Consider the following 21238-nt stretch of genomic DNA (forward strand, 5'->3'; position numbering starts at 1 on the left):
ACTCTCACGACCGGCCCGGTGTCCTGCAGGCACTGCATCGCCCAACGTCAACCTCGAATAACGCAAGCTCTGAGCTCACCAACTCCGTCCTGATGCCGTCACTGAGCCGGTGCCTGCCCCGCGACTGGTGGACACCGTGATGTGCACCGCCTCGCTACTCTGACTCGTACTGGTCTGACTGACGCGGTCACTGCTGCTGGCTTCGAGTCCTGTGAACGCACCGGAGTTGGACACCGCCTTGCATGCTTCGCGATGCACAGCCCGACTCACACCGCTGTCTGGACTGATCGACACCAGCTCCCAAACTCCGGCTCTTTTGCTGCACCGCAAGCTGCAAGCACCGCATCGAAGCACCGTCTCGCCCATCAACTCACGCCTTGGAATTATCCATTTGATCTCAAAAGAGAATCCCTGGAAGGGAGGAACACACGCTCATATCCCTACTCTAACTTTGAAATGATAACCTGCAGCCCTATTACCCATTTGGAAATCCTGGGTGTGGTTTTCTCTATTTGCTTTTTAGATTATAAGGGCACCAAAGGTTTGTGATCTTTTCTTAATTCAAAATGTTGGCCAAGAGATATAATTTAAAGTGCTTCACCACTGACAGGAGTCCAACATTCGAAAACCGCTCTACCTGAAGGTTCCAAGGTAGATAGAAAATGTAAAGATAAAGAAGAAGGAAAAAAGTGAGGCATCATATGGTAAATTACATTAAGCTTATGACAAATGCCCAGGTAGAAACAGAGGACACACCCACACCAATGTGATGATTGCATACTTTAATTGATAGAAGCAGAAACAGATATCAGCATTATTATAGAAGCATAGGTGATTTCCCACAACAGTTACCTGCATTTGAAGAATAAACAGTCATTAGCATATCATAGTTGTCAATCATTACAGTCTTTTATAGTTAATAAGTAGTCAGTCATTCTCATTGATTCAATATGTAGATTTTGACATAAAATGCTAGCTGGCTACAAACTGGTGATGTGACTGTTGATCATTTGAATCCGATATTCAATATCCTTATACAGCTAATGCTTATCCCAATGCATTTTCCTCTTGCCCAGTGAAATCAGTTAATGTTTCTTCTCCTTAAAACAGGCCTCTGTTCAAATCAGTGAGATGTATATCTAGTTAATCGCAGGGTGTTCTGCCCTACTTTCCAGGAAAAATTCCTATCATGGAGAATGGAATTACTGGCAATATATATTGTTTGCTTTGAAAACCCTTTGCAAAGTATATTCTAGCAAAAGGTACACCTTTAGCACTCTCTCTGGAAACAGTTAAAGAGGGAATGAAACTGTGGGCAGAAGAAGCATGGAGCGACTGCACAGGTAAGAAAGCAGCTGAGCAGAGACATCTCTAAGGGAACAGGCAGGAAAGAGCCATCCATTCAGATGAAACTTGGGAAGTGAACAGTCTCGCAGAATGCCAAGGAGGAGAATTATGAGAGAGAATGTAGAGATACCTCTTAAGAGTGGGAGAAGTAAAGGAAAAGAAAAAAAAAACAGATGAGCTGGCAGAGAAGTGGCTGGAAGCTTGTGGAAAATGTTGCTTTGTTATCCTGAGTTCCTCCGTGTACATATTGGCCTCAGTCCTGGTAGCTTTGGTGGGCCTGAGGGGTGGGAGAACACTTCTTTAGTGTTGTGTGGTGCAATACAGTAGGGTGGTGCGAGAGGCGGGCAGGGTGGAGACACGGAGGGTCCTAGCTGGGTAGCCGTGGTGGGAGGAGGACTAGTGTTCCTGGAGCTGGATGCAGTTGGGCCATGGATGGATACAGATGGGCTTTCCTGTGGCTTGCCTTCAGTGCACCAGCAGCATGCCAGGTGTGTACACCAATTGCTGCTTCATTCTGCTGCTGCCAATAAGTAGGTCCGTCAAAGGGGTAGGAGAGCAGGTGGCAGTGGCAGGACTGGGAAGGATAGGGGCGTTGGACGAAAGAGAAGACTGGAGGTGTAAAAACAGCTAAGGAGCTCATAGAGAGGAAGGGAGAGGAAAAGAGTGGGAGAAGGGGGGAAAGAACATGAAATAGCAAGAAAGTTAAAAAGAATAAAAGTGGCTAAAGAAAAACAAACATGAGTAAAAGTTTGTAAAAATGGGAATCGTGAGCAGAGATGAGAGAGAAAGTGGCATAGAGAAAACCAAGCTGAGAATATCCAAATAGAAAGCTGTAACAATAAACATCGAAAGAGAAATAGAGGATGAGTTAAGGAAGGGACCGTCATGCTTGGGCAAATGCCACTGAATGGGAATGTACAGGGCAGTTAGAAAAGGAGAAGGAGGTGAACTGGAAATAAGCAGAAGGAAGCCTGGCAGAAGACGCTGACTGGCAGAAAGGAGCAGGAAGCATTCAGAGAAGAATGTGGATGGGAACAGAAGTGTCACAAAGCACAGGGAGAAGGATCTTCCTTGGAAGAGAAGTGCAGTGAGATTATGAGAAGGCAAAAGGTGAAAAGCAAAGAGGAGCTTTAGGGAGATACAGTTTGTAGAGGCAGAACAGGTGGTGAGCAGAGGAAGAAGCAGCTCTAAAGGCAGGTAGAACTGGTGGCAAATTAGCTGAAATAGGGGAGAGATGCCTCTGAGGATAGAGAGAAAAGCAGTGGGGAAAACTGAAGAAGTAACCTAACTAAGAGATGCAGGACAGCATGATTGGAAACTGCTGAACAAGGGAGAGGTAATGCTGAGCAAGGAGTCAACCACTAAAGGAAAAGAAGCCGAAGGGTAGGGGGCAGGCTGGCACAGCAGAACACAACAGCCAGGGAAGAGAGCAGCCGCAGCGGTCATGGGTAGAAGCATCAGTGGGCAGCAGACGTGTCACAGAAATAAGCAGGAGAATAAAGAACCAATAAGGGAGTGCAGGTAAACAAGAGGTGACGGCACAAGGGAAAACAGCACAGTGTATAACTACGGTATAGGAAGTGAAGGGAAATGCAGCAAAGGGTGGAGAATCAGTGGTGCAACAACCATAAAGGAAGCATATGGACATGCAACAAAGGGTGGAGAATCAAGGGAGCAACAACCATATAGGAAGCATAAGGACATGCTACAAAGGGTGGAGTATCATTGGAGCAACAACCATATAGGAAGCATAAGGACATGCAACAAAGGGTGGAGAATCAATGGAGCAACAACCATATATGAAGCATAAGGACATGCAGCACAGGGTGGAGAATCAAATGGGACAACATCCATATAGGAAGCATAAGGACATGCAACAACGGGTAGAGAATCAATGGAGCAACAACCAGATAGGAAACATAAGGAAATGCAACAACGAGTTGAGACTTAATGGGGCTACATCCATATAGGAAGCATAAGGACATGCAACAAAGGTTGGAGAATCATTGGAGCAACAACCATATAGGAAGCATAAGGACATGCAACAAAGGGTGGAGAATCAATGGAGCAACAACCTTATATGAAGCATAAGGACATGCAGCACAGGGTGGAGAATCAATGGGACAACATCCATATAGGAAGCATAAGGACATGCAACAACGGGTGGAGAATCAATGGAGCAACAACCATATAGGAAACATAAGGAAATGCAACAAAGAGTTGAGACTTACTGGGGCTACATCCATATAGGAACCATAAGGACATGAACAAAGGGTGGAGCATCAATGTGGCAACAACCAGATACGAAGCACAAGGACATGAACAAGGGGTGGACGGGGAGATGCAGCACAGGGAAGAACAGTAATTTGGGAAGGGTGAGGGAAGTAGCAATGGGTGGGGAGATATGTGGACACAGGAAACAATGCATCAAATGATGGGGAATCATTAGGGCAACATTTGCTTCAGCGAAAAGAGTTTCAGCGAATGATGAATAAAAACTGTGGTGTGAATTGTTGTCATGGGGAGGAGGAGCAAACTGAGCTAAATCAGTGGGGTATGTGGGACGTGGAAATGGGGAGTAAGTGTACAAGCATGTACAGAAGCAATCATGAGTGGAACATCAGTGGGGTTACAGCAAGGAGCTGGATAGGTTGGGGAATCAGTAAACAGGGGAAGCTGCAGTGGATGGAGGAACTATGAGGAAACATTGAGAGTAAGAGTTGGGAGAAGAATCAATGAAGGAGTATATAGAGGACAAAAGAGCCAGTGCTACCATCAGGAACATACAGACAACTCCTCGGCCCAGGGATCTGTCCAAAATCAGTGTTGGAAGCAATGCTTGAGTGTAAATTGAAGGCATATCATCGAGAAAGGACAAGGATCAAATATGAGAGATACTGAAAGAGGACTGGTAATGCAAAGGAAGAATCAAGACACAGAGAGATGGAACAGACCAATACAAGGAAAGTAGGAACAAGCATTGTTGGAGTTAGAAAAGGTGAAGAAAAAGGCATGCCTGTAGCAGTGGAAGGGAGCAATGCATAGGAGAGAGGCAAGGACATAGGAATGAGAAACAAGATAATCAAAGGGATATCTGTCAGTGATTGGGAGGGTTGGCAAGTCTAAAGCAGAAGTAGACATAAACAAGGCCAAGGGAGAGAGATGCCTGCCTTTACTCTGTCTGTCAAACCATAACTCAGGCCCTATACATGTTCATAATTCTAAATCTTATGGAAAGAAATTATTAGAAAGCAGATTCCCATACACATCATCCCAGGCAAAAGACACACACTGGAATCAAACAGTTTGTATAATGATAATTGTGGGTGTCATTAGCAGGTCCATATATGGCTTTGGGTGTGGTCAGTCCTCCTCACATCAACCTGAGACTCAGCAGTGCCAGCAGGGAGCTCCCTACCACAGCCGATAAGGAGACATCTGGAAGCAAAAAGGAAAATGCTCATGTGATGTCTTGGAACACAAGAAAATACAAGTTTCTTAGAACACACAGCTTCATCTTCTCAGCCTTCCCTTTGATATCTGCAGCCCCAACCCTTTGATTATCCCACCTCAGTAGGGTGTGTCCTTTAGGTTTTACAGTGCCCAGCTTCCCTTGGAGGAGATGCGTGAGAGTAACAACTATCCTTAGCCCAGCTACCTCCATGGCATGCATTATAGTGGAGATGTCCTCTTTGCTGAGGAGAGAGCTTTGTCACTGACAAACAGATCTGTGATCCCAACCTGGTGATGCCCTCATGACTATATCAGGACTGTGTCCACACCAGGCGAACTCCCTTGTGTCCAAGTTTGAGATGTTGACAAACAGTTCAGGGCCTGGGCAAAAAGAAATCCATCCTTCAAAGACCAAAACTTCACACCCTAAAATATGATTTCTTTAGTAAAGCACTTTCTTCCTAATCAGGTGAAAGACACAACCATTTTCTGACTTTCAGGGATTGGATGGCTAAACTTTAACCCCAGGAGTAAGAAAAGGAACAAACAACCATGTGTTGGTTACCTGTGTGCGATCCAGAGTTTACATCCAGGGACACTGAAAATGAGCAAAAAGTAGCAGGAGGTTAATATTTCCTTTCTTCACTTCTGGTCAAAATGTCGATTTGAATTGAACTTTAACTTGCTGTAGTCAAGAGGAACGAAAAATACTATAGCCTTACTGTAGACCCAGCGGTAACTTCATCCTGCGAGACTAGCCCTTTGAAGAGACTGTGCCTGTAATGGTACACAAATCAACTCCAGCTGTGCTAAAAATATACCCTAGCAACAATGCACTACCGATGCCGCACCCACAGTGCTATCATGATGCTATAGAGAGACTCACCAGCAGTGGTACAAAGCACTACTGATGCCGCACCCACAGCGCTATCATGATGCTATAGAGAGACTCACCAGCAGTGCTACAAAGCACTACTGATGCCGCACCCACAGTGCTATCATGATGCTATAGAGAGACTCACCAGCAGTGCTACAATGCACTACTGATGCCGCACCCACAGTGCAGTCATGATGCCGGCTTCGTAGTGCTATAGAGAGAACCACCACCAGTGCTACAAAGCACTACTGATGCCGCACCCACAGCGCTATCATGATGCTATGGAGAGACTCACCAGCAGTGCTACAAAGCACTACTGATGTCGCATCCACAGCGCTATCATGATGCCATAGAGAGACTCACCGGCAGTGCTACAAAGCACTACTGATGCCGCACCCACAGTGCTATCATGATGCTATAGAGAGACTCACCAGCAGTGCTACAAAGCACTACTGATGCCGCACCCACAGTGCTATCATGATGCTATAGAGAGACTCACCAGCAGTGCTACAAAGCACTACTGATGCCGCACCCACAGTGCTGTCATGATGCTATAGAGAGACTCACCAGCAGTGCTACAAAGCACTACTGATGCCGCACCCACAGTGCTATCATGATGCTTTAGAGAGACTCACCAGCAGTGCTACAAAGCACTACGGATGTCACATCCACAGCGCTATCATGATGCTATAGAGAGACTCACCAGCAGTGCTACAATGCACTACTGATGCCGCACCCACAGTGCTATCATGATGCTATAGAGAGACTCACTAGCAGTGCTACAAAGCACTATTGATGTCGCATCCACAGTGCAGTCATGATGCCGGCTTCGTAGTGCTATAGAGAGAACCACCACCAGTGCTACAAAGCACTACTGATGCCGCACCCACAGCGCTATCATGATGCTATAGAGAGACTCACCAGCAGTGCTACAAAGCCCTACTGATGCCGCACCCACAGCGCTATCAGGATGCCATAGAGAGTCTCACCAGCAGTGCTACAAAGCACTACTTATGTCGCACCCACAGTGCTATCATGATGCTATAGAGAGACTCACCAGCAGTGCTACAAAGCACTACTGATGTCGCACCCACAGTGCTATCATGATGCTATAGAAAGACTCACCGGCAGTGCTACAAAGCACTACTGATGCCGCACCCACAGTGCTGTCATGATGCTGTTGAGAGACTCACCAGCAGTGCTACAAAGCACTACTGATGCCGCACCCACAGTGCTATCATGATGCTGTTGAGAGACTCACCAGCAGTGCTACAAAGCACTACTGATGTCGCATCCACAGTGCTATCATGATGCTGTTGAGAGACTCACCAGCAGTGCTACAAAGCACTACTGATGCCGCACCCACAGTGCTATCATGATGCTATAGAGAGACTCACCGGCAGTGCTACAAAGCACTACTGATGCCGCACCCACAGTGCTATCATGATGCTATAGAGAGACTCACCGGCAGTGCTACAAAGCACTACTGATGTCGCATCCACAGTGCTATCATGATGCTATTGAGAGACTCACCAGCAGTGCTACAAAGCACTACTGATGCCGCATCCACAGCGCTATCATGATGCTATAGAGAGACTCACCGGCAGTGCTACAAAGCACTACTGATGCCGCACCCACAGTGCTATCATGATGCTATAGAGAGACTCATCAGCAGTGCTACAAAGCACTACTGATGTCGCATCCACAGTGCTGTCATGATGCTATAGAGAGACTCACTAGCAGTGCTACAAAGCACTACTGATGCCGCACCCACAGTGCTATCATGATGCTATAGAGAGACTCACCGGCAGTGCTACAAAGCACTACTGATGCCGCACCTACAGTGCTATCATGATGCTATAGAGAGACTCATCAGCAGTGCTACAAAGCACTACTGATGTCGCATCCACAGCGCTGTCATGATGCTATAGAGAGACTCACCAGCAGTGCTACAAAGCACTACGGATGTCACATCCACAGCGCTATCATGATGCTATAGAGAGACTCACCAGCAGTGCTACAAAGCACTACTGATGCCGCACCAACAGTGCTATCATGATGCTATAGAGAGACTCACCAGCAGTGCTACAAAGCACTACTGGTGCCGCACCCACAGTGCTATCATGATGCTATAGAGAGACTCACCAGCAGTGCTACAAAGCACTACTGATGTCACACCCACAGCGCTATCATGATGCTATAGAGAGACTCACCGGCAGTGCTACACAGCACTACTGATGCTGCATCCAGAGCGCTATCATGATGCTATAGAGAGACTCACCGGCAGTGCTACAAAGCACTACTGGTGCCGCACCCACAGTGCTATCATGATGCTATAGAGAGACTCACCAGCAGTGCTACAAAGCACTACTGGTGCCGCACCCACAGTGCTATCATGATGCTATAGAGAGACTCACCAGCAGTGCTACAAAGCACTACTGATGCTGCACCTACAGTGCTATCATGATGCTATAGAGAGACTCACCAGCAGTGCTACAAAGTACTACTGATGCCGCACCCACAGTGCTATCATGATGCTATGGAGAGACTCACCAGCAGTGCTACAAAGCACTACTGATGCCGCACCCACAGCGCTATCATGATGCCAAAGAGAGACTCACCAGCAGTGCTACAAAGCACTACTGATGTCGCATCCACAGTGCTATCATGATGCTATAGAGAGACTCACCAGCAGTGCTACAAAGCACTACTGATGTCGAATCCACAGCGCTATCATGATGCCAAAGAGAGACTCATCAGCAGTGCTACAAAGCACTACTGATGTCGCATCCACAGTGCTATCATGATGCTATAGAGAGACTCACCAGCAGTGCTACAAAGCACTACTGGTGCTGCTCCCACAGTGCTATCATGATGCCATAGAGAGACTCACCAGCAGTGCTACAAAGCACTACTGATGTCACATCCACAGCGCTATCATGATGCTATAGAGAGACTCACCAGCAGTGCTACAAAGCACTACTGATGTCGAATCCACAGTGCTATCATGATGCCATAGAGAGACTCACCAGCAGTGCTACTTTGCACCACTGATGCTGCATCCACAGTGCTATCATGATGCTATAGAGAGACTCACCGGCAGTGGTACAAAGCACTACTGATGCCGCACCCACAGCGCTGTCATGATGCTATAGAGAGACTCACCAGCAGTGCTACAAAGCACTACTGATGCTGCACCCACAGCGCTATCATGATGCTATAGAGAGACTCACCAGCAGTGCTACAAAGCACTACTGATGCCGCACCAACAGTGCTATCATGATGCTATAGAGAGACTCACCAGCAGTGCTACTAAGCACTACTGGTGCCGCACCCACAGTGCTATCATGATGCTATAGAGAGACTCACCAGCAGTGCTACAAAGTACTACTTATGCCGCACCCACAGTGCTGTCATGATGCTATAGAGAGACTCACTAGCAGTGCTACAAAGCACTATTGATGTCGCATCCACAGTGCAGTCATGATGCCGGCTTCGTAGTGCTATAGAGAGAACCACCACCAGTGCTACAAAGCACTACTGATGCCGCACCCACAGCGCTATCATGATGCTATAGAGAGACTCACCAGCAGTGCTACAAAGCCCTACTGATGCCGCACCCACAGCGCTATCAGGATGCCATAGAGAGTCTCACCAGCAGTGCTACAAAGCACTACTTATGTCGCACCCACAGTGCTATCATGATGCTATAGAGAGACTCACCAGCAGTGCTACAAAGCACTACTGATGTCGCACCCACAGTGCTATCATGATGCTATAGAAAGACTCACCGGCAGTGCTACAAAGCACTACTGATGCCGCACCCACAGTGCTGTCATGATGCTGTTGAGAGACTCACCAGCAGTGCTACAAAGCACTACTGATGCCGCACCCACAGTGCTATCATGATGCTGTTGAGAGACTCACCAGCAGTGCTACAAAGCACTACTGATGTCGCATCCACAGTGCTATCATGATGCTGTTGAGAGACTCACCAGCAGTGCTACAAAGCACTACTGATGCCGCACCCACAGTGCTATCATGATGCTATAGAGAGACTCACCGGCAGTGCTACAAAGCACTACTGATGCCGCACCCACAGTGCTATCATGATGCTATAGAGAGACTCACCGGCAGTGCTACAAAGCACTACTGATGTCGCATCCACAGTGCTATCATGATGCTATTGAGAGACTCACCAGCAGTGCTACAAAGCACTACTGATGCCGCATCCACAGCGCTATCATGATGCTATAGAGAGACTCACCGGCAGTGCTACAAAGCACTACTGATGCCGCACCCACAGTGCTATCATGATGCTATAGAGAGACTCATCAGCAGTGCTACAAAGCACTACTGATGTCGCATCCACAGTGCTGTCATGATGCTATAGAGAGACTCACTAGCAGTGCTACAAAGCACTACTGATGCCGCACCCACAGTGCTATCATGATGCTATAGAGAGACTCACCGGCAGTGCTACAAAGCACTACTGATGCCGCACCTACAGTGCTATCATGATGCTATAGAGAGACTCATCAGCAGTGCTACAAAGCACTACTGATGTCGCATCCACAGCGCTGTCATGATGCTATAGAGAGACTCACCAGCAGTGCTACAAAGCACTACGGATGTCACATCCACAGCGCTATCATGATGCTATAGAGAGACTCACCAGCAGTGCTACAAAGCACTACTGATGCCGCACCAACAGTGCTATCATGATGCTATAGAGAGACTCACCAGCAGTGCTACAAAGCACTACTGGTGCCGCACCCACAGTGCTATCATGATGCTATAGAGAGACTCACCAGCAGTGCTACAAAGCACTACTGATGTCACACCCACAGCGCTATCATGATGCTATAGAGAGACTCACCGGCAGTGCTACACAGCACTACTGATGCTGCATCCAGAGCGCTATCATGATGCTATAGAGAGACTCACCGGCAGTGCTACAAAGCACTACTGGTGCCGCACCCACAGTGCTATCATGATGCTATAGAGAGACTCACCAGCAGTGCTACAAAGCACTACTGGTGCCGCACCCACAGTGCTATCATGATGCTATAGAGAGACTCACCAGCAGTGCTACAAAGCACTACTGATGCTGCACCTACAGTGCTATCATGATGCTATAGAGAGACTCACCAGCAGTGCTACAAAGTACTACTGATGCCGCACCCACAGTGCTATCATGATGCTATGGAGAGACTCACCAGCAGTGCTACAAAGCACTACTGATGCCGCACCCACAGCGCTATCATGATGCCAAAGAGAGACTCACCAGCAGTGCTACAAAGCACTACTGATGTCGCATCCACAGTGCTATCATGATGCTATAGAGAGACTCACCAGCAGTGCTACAAAGCACTACTGATGTCGAATCCACAGCGCTATCATGATGCCAAAGAGAGACTCATCAGCAGTGCTACAAAGCACTACTGATGTCGCATCCACAGTGCTATCATGATGCTATAGAGAGACTCACCAGCAGTGCTACAAAGCACTACTGGTGCTGCTCCCACAGTGCTATCATGATGCCATAGAGAGACTCACCAGCAGTGCTACAAAGCACTACTGATGTCACATCCACAGCGCTATCATGATGCTATAGAGAGACTCACCAGCAGTGCTACAAAGCACTACTGATGTCGAATCCACAGTGCTATCATGATGCCATAGAGAGACTCACCAGCAGTGCTACTTTGCACCACTGATGCTGCATCCACAGTGCTATCATGATGCTATAGAGAGACTCACCGGCAGTGGTACAAAGCACTACTGATGCCGCACCCACAGCGCTGTCATGATGCTATAGAGAGACTCACCAGCAGTGCTACAAAGCACTACTGATGCTGCACCCACAGCGCTATCATGATGCTATAGAGAGACTCACCAGCAGTGCTACAAAGCACTACTGATGCCGCACCAACAGTGCTATCATGATGCTATAGAGAGACTCACCAGCAGTGCTACTAAGCACTACTGGTGCCGCACCCACAGTGCTATCATGATGCTATAGAGAGACTCACCAGCAGTGCTACAAAGTACTACTTATGCCGCACCCACAGTGCTGTCATGATGCTATAGAGAGACTCACCAGCAGTGCTACAAAGCACTACTGATGCCGCACCCACAGCGCTGTCATGATGCTATAGAGAGACTCACCAGCAGTGCTACAAAGCACTACTGATGTCACATCCACAGCGCTATCATGATGCTATAGAGAGACTCACCAGCAGTGCTACAAAGCACTACTGATGTCGCACCCACAGCGCTGTCATGATGCTATAGAGAGACTCACCAGCAGTGCTACAAAGCACTACTGATGTCACATCCACAGCGCTATCATGATGCTATAGAGAGACTCACCAGCAGTGCTACAATGCACTACTGATGCCGCACCCACAGTGCTATCATGATGCTATAGAGAGACTCACCAGCAGTGCTACAAAGCACTACTGATGCTGTGCCCACAGTGCTATCATGATGCCATAGAGAGACTCACTAGCAGTGCTACAAAGCACTATTGATGCCGCATCCACAGCGCTATCATGATGCTATGGAGAGACTCACCAGCAGTGCTACAAAGCACTACTGATGCCGTACCCACGGTGCTATCATGATGCTATAGAGAGACTCACCAGCAGTAAAACAAAGCACTACGGATGTCACATCCACAGCGCTATCTTGATGCTATAGAGAGACTCACCAGCAGTGCTACAAAGCTCTACTGATGCTGCATCCACAGCGCTATCATGATGCTATGGAGAGACTCACCAGCAGTGCTACAAAGCACTACTGATGCCGTACCCACGGTGCTATCATGATGCTATAGAGAGACTCACCAGCAGTAAAACAAAGCACTACGGATGTCACATCCACAGCGCTATCATGATGCTATAGAGAGACTCACCAGCAGTGCTACAAAGCTCTACTGATGCTGCATCCACAGCGCTATCATGATGCTATAGAGAGACTCACCAGCAGTGCTACAAAGCACTACTGGTGCCGCACCCACAGTGCTATCATGATGCTATAGAGAGACTCACCAGCAGTGCTACAAAGCACTACTGATGCCGCACCCACAGCGCTGTCATGATGCTATAGAGAGACTCACCACCAGTGCTACAAAGCACTACTGATGCTGCACTCACAGCGCTGTCATGATGCTATAGAGAGACTCACCAGCAGTGCTACAAAGCACTACTGATGTCACACCCACAGCGCTATCATGATGCTATAGAGAGACTCACCAGCAGTGCTACAAAGCACTACTGATGTCGAATCCACAGTGCTATCATGATGCCATAGAGAGACTCACCAGCAGTGCTACTTTGCACCACTGATGCCGCACCCACAGTGCTATCATGATGCTATAGAGAGACTCACCAGCAGTGCTACAAAGCACTACTGATGTCGCACCCACAGTGCTGTCATGATGCTATAGAGAGACTCACCAGCAGTGCTACAAAGCACTACTGATGTCGCATCCACAGTGCTATCATGATGCTATAGAGAGACTCACCGGCAGTGGTACAAAGCACTACTGATGCCGCACCCACAGCGCTGTCATGATGCTATAGAGAGACTCACCAGCAGTGCTACAAAGCACTACTGATGTCGCACCCACAGTGCTGTCATGATGCTATAGAGAGACTCACCAGCAGTGCTACAAAGCACTACTGATGCCGCACCCACAGTGCTATCATGATGCTATAGAGAGACTCACCAGCAGTGCTACAAAGCACTACTGATGTCGAATGCACAGTGCTATCATGATGCTATAGAGAGACTCACCGGCAGTGCTACAAAGCACTACTGGTGCCGCACCCACAGCGCTATCATGATGCTATAGAGAGACTCACCAGCAGTGCTACAAAGCACTATTGATGCGGCATCCACAGTGCGATCATGATGCTATAGAGAGACTCACCAGCAGTGCTACAAAGCACTACTGGTGCCGCACCCACAGTGCTATCATGATGCTATTGAGAGACTCACCAGCAGTGCTACAAAGCACTATTGATGCGGCATCCACAGTGCTATCATGATGCTATAGAGAGACTCACCAGCAGTGCTACAAAGCACTACTGATGTCGCACCCACAGCGCTATCATGATGCTATAGAGAGACTCACCGGCAGTGCTACAAAGCACTACTGATGTCGCACCCACAGTGCTATCATGATGCTATAGAGAGACTCACCAGCAGTGCTACAAAGCACTACTGATGTCGCACCCACAGTGCTATCATGATGCTATTGAGAGACTCACCAGCAGTGCTACAAAGCACTACTGATGCTGCACCCACAGTGCTATCATGATGCTATTGAGAGACTCACCAGCAGTGCTACAAAGCACTATTGATGCGGCATCCACAGTGCTATCATGATGCTATAGAGAGACTCACCAGCAGTGCTACAAAGCACTACTGGTGCTGCACCCACAGTGCTATCATGATGCTATTGAGAGACTCACCAGCAGTGCTACAAAGCACTATTGATGCGGCATCCACAGTGCTATCATGATGCTATAGAGAGACTCACCAGCAGTGCTACAAAGCACTACTGATGTCGCACCCACAGCGCTATCATGATGCTATAGAGAGACTCACCGGCAGTGCTACAAAGCACTACTGATGTCGCACCCACAGTGCTATCATGATGCTATAGAGAGACTCACCAGCAGTGCTACAAAGCACTACTGATGCCGCACCCACAGTGCTATCATGATGCTATAGAGAGACTCACCAGCAGTGCTACAAAGCACTACTGATGCCGCACCCACAGTGCTATCATGATGCTTTAGAGAGACTCACCAGCAGTGCTACAAAGCACTACTGATGTCGCATCCACAGTGCTATCATGATGCTATAGAGAGAAATGGGGTGGCTGAGTGGGCTAAAGAATGGTGATGGATTAAACCCAGATCAGTTGACTGGGGGTGAGTGTTTGATTTGCTCAAATGCTCCATCCATCATCCCCTTTTGTATCGCTTTGTTCGCCCTAAGTGTGGCAGGGTATGCTCAGACGTGAGTCCCTTGCTCACTTGGCCACTGGATTCAAGATAGCCTGGCTGATGAGGATTATGAATCCGAAACCGGTCCCAGGATGCTTGTTTCCGGTCCATGGAAGACATGGCTTTGCAGTTCGGGCTGGACTGTTCCCATGAGGCACAGGGTCAGACTGATTTGCATATAGCCATGTCTGAAATGGGGTGGCTGAGTGGGCTAAAGAATGGTGATGGATTAAACCCAGATCAGTTGACTGGGGCTGAGTGTTTGATTTGCTCAAATGCTCCGTCCATCATCCCCTTTTGTATCGCATAGAGAGACTTACCAGCAGTGCTACAAAGCACTACTGATGTCGCACCCACAGCACTATCATGATGCTATAGAGAGACTCACCGGCAGTGCTACAAAGCACTACGGATGTCGCACCCACAGCGCTATCATTATGCTATGGAGAGACTCACCAGCAGTGCTACAAAGCACTACTGGTGCCGCACCCACAGCGCTGTCATGATGCTATAGAGAGACTCACCGGCAGTGCTACAAAGCACTACTGATGTCGAATCCACAGTGCAGTCATGATGCTATAGAGAGACTCACCAGCAGTGCTACAAAGCACTACTGATGCCGCACCCACAGTGCAGTCATGATGCCGGCTTCGTAGTGCTATAGAGAGAACCACCACCAGTGCTACAAAGCACTACTGATGCCGCACCCACAGCGCTATCATGATGCCATAGAGAGACTCACCGGCAGTGCTACAAAGCACTACTGATGCCGCACCCACAGTGCTATCATGATGCTATAGAGAGACTCACCAGCAGTGCTACAAAGCACTACTGATGCCGCACCAACAGTGCTATCATGATGCCATAGAGAGACTCACCAGCAGTGCTACTTTGCACCACTGATGCTGCATCCACAGTGCTATCATGATGCTATAGAGAGACTCACCGGCAGTGGTACAAAGCACTACTGATGCCGCACCCACAGCGCTGTCATGATGCTATAGAGAGACTCACCAGCAGTGCTACAAAGCACTACTGATGCTGCACCCACAGCGCTATCATGATGCTATAGAGAGACTCACCAGCAGTGCTACAAAGCACTACTGATGCCGCACCAACAGTGCTATCATGATGCTATAGAGAGACTCACCAGCAGTGCTACAAAGCACTACTGGTGCCGCACCCACAGTGCTATCATGATGCTATAGAGAGACTCACCAGCAGTGCTACAAAGCACTACTGATGTCGCATCCACAGTGCTAACATGATGCTATAGAGAGACTCACCGGCAGTGCTACAAAGCACTACTGATGTCGCACCTACAGTGCTATCATGATGCTATAGAGAGACTCACCAGCAGTGCTACAAAGCACTACTGATGCTGTGCCCACAGTGCTATCATGATGCTATAGAGAGACTCACCGGCAGTGCTACACAGCACTACTGATGCTGCATCCAGAGCGCTATCATGATGCTATAGAGAGACTCACCGGCAGTGCTACAAAGCACTACTGGTGCCGCACCCACAGTGCTATCATGATGCTATAGAGAGACTCACCAGCAGTGCTACAAAGCACTACTGTTGTCGCACCCACAGCGCTATCATGATGCTATAGAGAGTCTCACCGGCAGTGCTACAAAGCACTACTGATGCTGCATCCACAGCGCTATCATGAGGCCATAGAGAGACTCACCAGCAGTGCTACAAAGCACTACTGATGCCGCACCCACAGCGCTGTCATGATGCTATAGAGAGACTCACCAGCAGTGCTACAAAGCACTACTGATGTCACATCCACAGCGCTATCATGATGCTATAGAGAGACTCACCAGCAGTGCTACAATGCACTACTGATGCCGCACCCACAGTGCTATCATGATGCTATAGAGAGACTCACCAGCAGTGCTACAAAGCACTACTGATGCTGTGCCCACAGTGCTATCATGATGCCATAGAGAGACTCACTAGCAGTGCTACAAAGCACTATTGATGCCGCATCCACAGCGCTATCATGATGCTATGGAGAGACTCACCAGCAGTGCTACAAAGCACTACTGATGCCGTACCCACGGTGCTATCATGATGCTATAGAGAGACTCACCAGCAGTAAAACAAAGCACTACGGATGTCACATCCACAGCGCTATCTTGATGCTATAGAGAGACTCACCAGCAGTGCTACAAAGCTCTACTGATGCTGCATCCACAGCGCTATCATGATGCTATGGAGAGACTCACCAGCAGTGCTACAAAGCACTACGGATGTCACATCCACAGCGCTATCATGATGCTATAGAGAGACTCACCAGCAGTGCTACAAAGCTCTACTGATGCTGCATCCACAGCGCTATCATGATGCTATAGAGAGACTCACCAGCAGTGCTACAAAGCACTACTGGTGCCGCACCCACAGTGCTATCATGATGCTATAGAGAGACTCACCAGCAGTGCTACAAAGCACTACTGGTGCCGCACCCACAGTGCTATCATGATGCCATAGAGAGACTCACCAGCAGTGCTACAAAGCACTACTGATGCCGCACCCACAGCGCTGTCATGATGCTATAGAGAGACTCACCACCAGTGCTACAAAGCACTACTGATGCTGCACCCACAGCGCTGTCATGATGCTATAGAGAGACTCACCAGCAGTGCTACAAAGCACTACTGATGTCACACCCACAGCGCTATCATGATGCTATAGAGAGACTCACCAGCAGTGCTACAAAGCACTACTGATGTCGAATCCACAGCGCTATCATGATGCTATAGAGAGACTCACCAGCAGTGCTACAAAGCACTACTGATGCCGCACCCACAGCGCTGTCATGATGCTATAGAGAGACTCACCACCAGTGCTACAAAGCACTACTGATGCTGCACCCACAGCGCTGTCATGATGCTATAGAGAGACTCACCAGCAGTGCTACAAAGCACTACTGATGTCACACCCACAGCGCTATCATGATGCTATAGAGAGACTCACCAGCAGTGCTACAAAGCACTACTGATGCCGCACCCACAGTGCTATCCTGATGCCAGCATTGTAGTGCTATAGAGAGAATAACCACCAGTGCTACAAAGCACTACTGATGCCGCAACCACAGTGCTATCATGATGCCGGATTCGTACTGCTATAGAGAGAATCACCAGCAGTGCTACAAAACACCCCTGATGCCGTACCCACAGTGCTGTCATGATACTATAGAGAGACTCACCAGAAGTGTTACAAAGCACTACTGATGTCGCATCCACAGTGCTATCATGATGCTATAGAGAGACTCACCGGCAGTGGTACAAAGCACTACTGAAGTCGCACCCACAGTGCTATCATGATGCTATAGAGAGACTCACCAGCAGTGCTACAAAGCTCTAATGATATCGCATCCACAGTGCTGTCATGATGCTATAGAGAGACTCACCAGCAGTGCTACAAAGCACTACTGATGCCGCACCCACAGTGCTATCATGATGCTATAGAGAGACTCACCAGCAGTGCTACAAAGCACTACTGATGTCGCATCCACAGTGCTATCATGATGCTATAGAGAGACTCACCGGCAGTGCTACAAAGCACTACTGGTGCCGCACCCACAGCGCTATCATGATGCTATAGAGAGACTCACCGGCAGTGCTACAAAGCACTACTGATGTCGCACCCACAGTGCTATCATGATGCTATAGAGAGACTCACCAGCAGTGCTACAAAGCACTACTGGTGCCGCACCCACAGTGCTATCATGATGCTATTGAGAGACTCACCAGCAGTGCTACAAAGCACTACTGATGTCGCATCCACAGTGCTATCATGATGCTATAGAGAGACTCACCAGCAGTGCTACAAAGCACTACTGGTGCCGCACCCACAGTGCTATCATGATGCTATTGAGAGACTCACCAGCAGTGCTACAAAGCACTATTGATGCGGCATCCACAGTGCTATCATGATGCTATAGAGAGACTCACCAGCAGTGCTACAAAGCACTACTGGTGCTGCACCCACAGTGCTATCATGATGCTATTGAGAGACTCACCAGCAGTGCTACAAAGCACTATTGATGCGGCATCCACAGTGCTATCATGATGCTATAGAGAGACTCACCAGCAGTGCTACAAAGCACTACTGATGTCGCACCCACAGCGCTATCATGATGCTATAGAGAGACTCACCGGCAGTGCTACAAAGCACTACTGATGCTGCACCCACAGTGCTAACATGATGCTATAGAGAGACTCACCAGCAGTGCTCCAAAGCACTACTGATGTCGCACCCACAGCGCTATCATGATGCTATAGAGAGACTCACCGGCAGTGCTACAAAGCACTACTGATGTTGCACCCACAGTGCTATCATGATGCTATAGAGAGACTCACCAGCAGTGCTACAAAGCACTACTGATGCCGCACCCACAGTGCTATCATGATGCTATAGAGAGACTCACCAGCAGTGCTACAAAGCACTACTGATGCCGTACCCACAGTGCTATCATGATGCTTTAGAGAGACTCACCAGCAGTGCTACAAAGCACTACTGATGTCGCATCCACAGTGCTATCATGATGCTATAGAGAGAAATGGGGTGGCTGAGTGGGCTAAAGAATGGTGATGGATTAAACCCAGATCAATTGACTGGGGGTGAGTGTTTGATTTGCTCAAATGCTCCATCCATCATCCCCTTTTGTATCGCTTTGTTCGCCCTAAGTGTGGCAGGGTATGCTCAGACGTGAGTCCCTTGCTCACTTGGCCACTGGATTCAAGATAGCCTGGCTGATGAGGATTATGAATCCGAAACCGGTCCCAGGATGCTTGTTTCCGGTCCATGGAAGACATGGCTTTGCAGTTCGGGCTGGACTGTTCCCATGAGGCACAGGGTCAGACTGATTTGCATATAGCCATGTCTGAAATGGGGTGGCTGAGTGGGCTAAAGAATGGTGATGGATTAAACCCAGATCAGTTGACTGGGGCTGAGTGTTTGATTTGCTCAAATGCTCCGTCCATCATCCCCTTTTGTATCGCATAGAGAGACTTACCAGCAGTGCTACAAAGCACTACTGATGTCGCACCCACAGCACTATCATGATGCTATAGAGAGACTCACCGGCAGTGCTACAAAGCACTACTGATGTCGCACCCACAGCGCTATCATGATGCTATGGAGAAACTCACCAGCAGTGCTACAAAGCACTACTGGTGCCGCACCCACAGCGCTGTCATGATGCTATAGAGAGACTCACCGGCAGTGCTACAGAGCACTACTGTTGTCGCACCCACAGCGCTATCATGATGCTATAGAGAGTCTCACCGGCAGTTCTACAAAGCACTACTGATGCCGCATCCACAGCGCTATCATGATGCTATAGAGAGACTCACCGGCAGTGCTACAAAGCTCTACTGATGCTGCATCCACAGTGCTAACATGATGCTATAGAGAGACTCACCGGCAGTGCTACAAAGCACTACTGATGCCGCACCCACAGTGCTATCATGATGCCATAGAGAGTCTCACCAGCAGTGCTACAAAGCACTACTGATGCCACACCCACAGTGCTATCATGATGCTATAGAGAGACTCACCGGCAGTGCTACAAAGCACTACTGATGTCGCACCCACAGCGCTATCATGATGCTATGGAGAGACTCACCGGCAGTGCTACAAAGCACTACTGATGTCGCACCCACAGCGCTATCATGATGCTATGGAGAGACTCACCAGCAGTGCTACAAAGCACTACTGATGTCGCATCCACAGCGCTATCATGATGCTATAGAGAGACTCACCAGCAGTGCTACAAAGCACTACTGATGTCACACCCACAGCGCTATCATGAGGCCATAGAGAGACTCACCAGCAGTGCTACAAAGCACTACTGATGTCGCACCCACAGCGCTATCATGATGCTATAGAGAGACTCACCGGCAGTGCTACAAAGCACTACTGATGTCGCACCCACAGCGCTATCATGATGCTATGGAGAGACTCACCAGCAGTAAAACAAAGCACTACTGATGTCACATCCACAGTGCTATCATGATGCTATAGAGAGACTCACCAGCAGTGCTACAAAGCACTACTGATGTCACACCCACAGCGCTATCATGAGGCCATAGAGAGACTCACCAGCAGTGCTACAAAGCACTACTGATGTCGCATCCACAGCGCTATCATGATGCTATAGAGAGACTCACCAGCAGTGCTACAAAGCACTACTGATGTCGCATCCACAGTGCTAACATGATGCTATAGAGAGTCTCACCAGCAGTGCTACAAAGCACTACTGATGTCGCATCCACAGTGCTATCATGATGCTATAGAGAGACTCACCGGCAGTGCTACAAAGCACTACTGATGTCGCATCCACAGTGCTATCATGATGCCATAGAGAGTCTCACCAGCAGTGCTACAAAGCACTACTGATGCCACACCCACAGTGCTATCATGATGCTATAGAGAGACTCACCGGCAGTGCTACAAAGCACTACTGATGTCGCACCCACAGCGCTATCATGATGCTATGGAGAGACTCACCGGCAGTGCTAC

At 48.6% G+C, this 21238-nt stretch overlaps 1 protein-coding gene across 1 annotated transcript in view; it reads right to left on the reverse strand.

Annotated features, from left to right (window-relative positions):
* Positions 1-767: 767 nt before the first annotated feature.
* Positions 768-21238, reverse strand: part of LOC144827863 (uromodulin-like) — a 159236-nt gene continuing 138765 nt past the window's right edge. Inside the window, exons 8-9 of the mRNA XM_078686027.1 lie at positions 5366-5398; positions 768-4785 (exon numbers count right to left, since the gene is read on the reverse strand). Of these exons, the coding sequence (XP_078542153.1) occupies positions 4721-4785; positions 5366-5398 (98 nt within the window). The 3' untranslated portion in view covers positions 768-4720. The remainder of the gene's footprint in view (positions 4786-5365; positions 5399-21238) is intronic.

This window comes from Lissotriton helveticus, chromosome 4_1 (assembly GCF_964261635.1).
Source record: "Lissotriton helveticus chromosome 4_1, aLisHel1.1, whole genome shotgun sequence".
Lineage (NCBI taxonomy): Eukaryota > Metazoa > Chordata > Amphibia > Caudata > Salamandridae > Lissotriton > Lissotriton helveticus.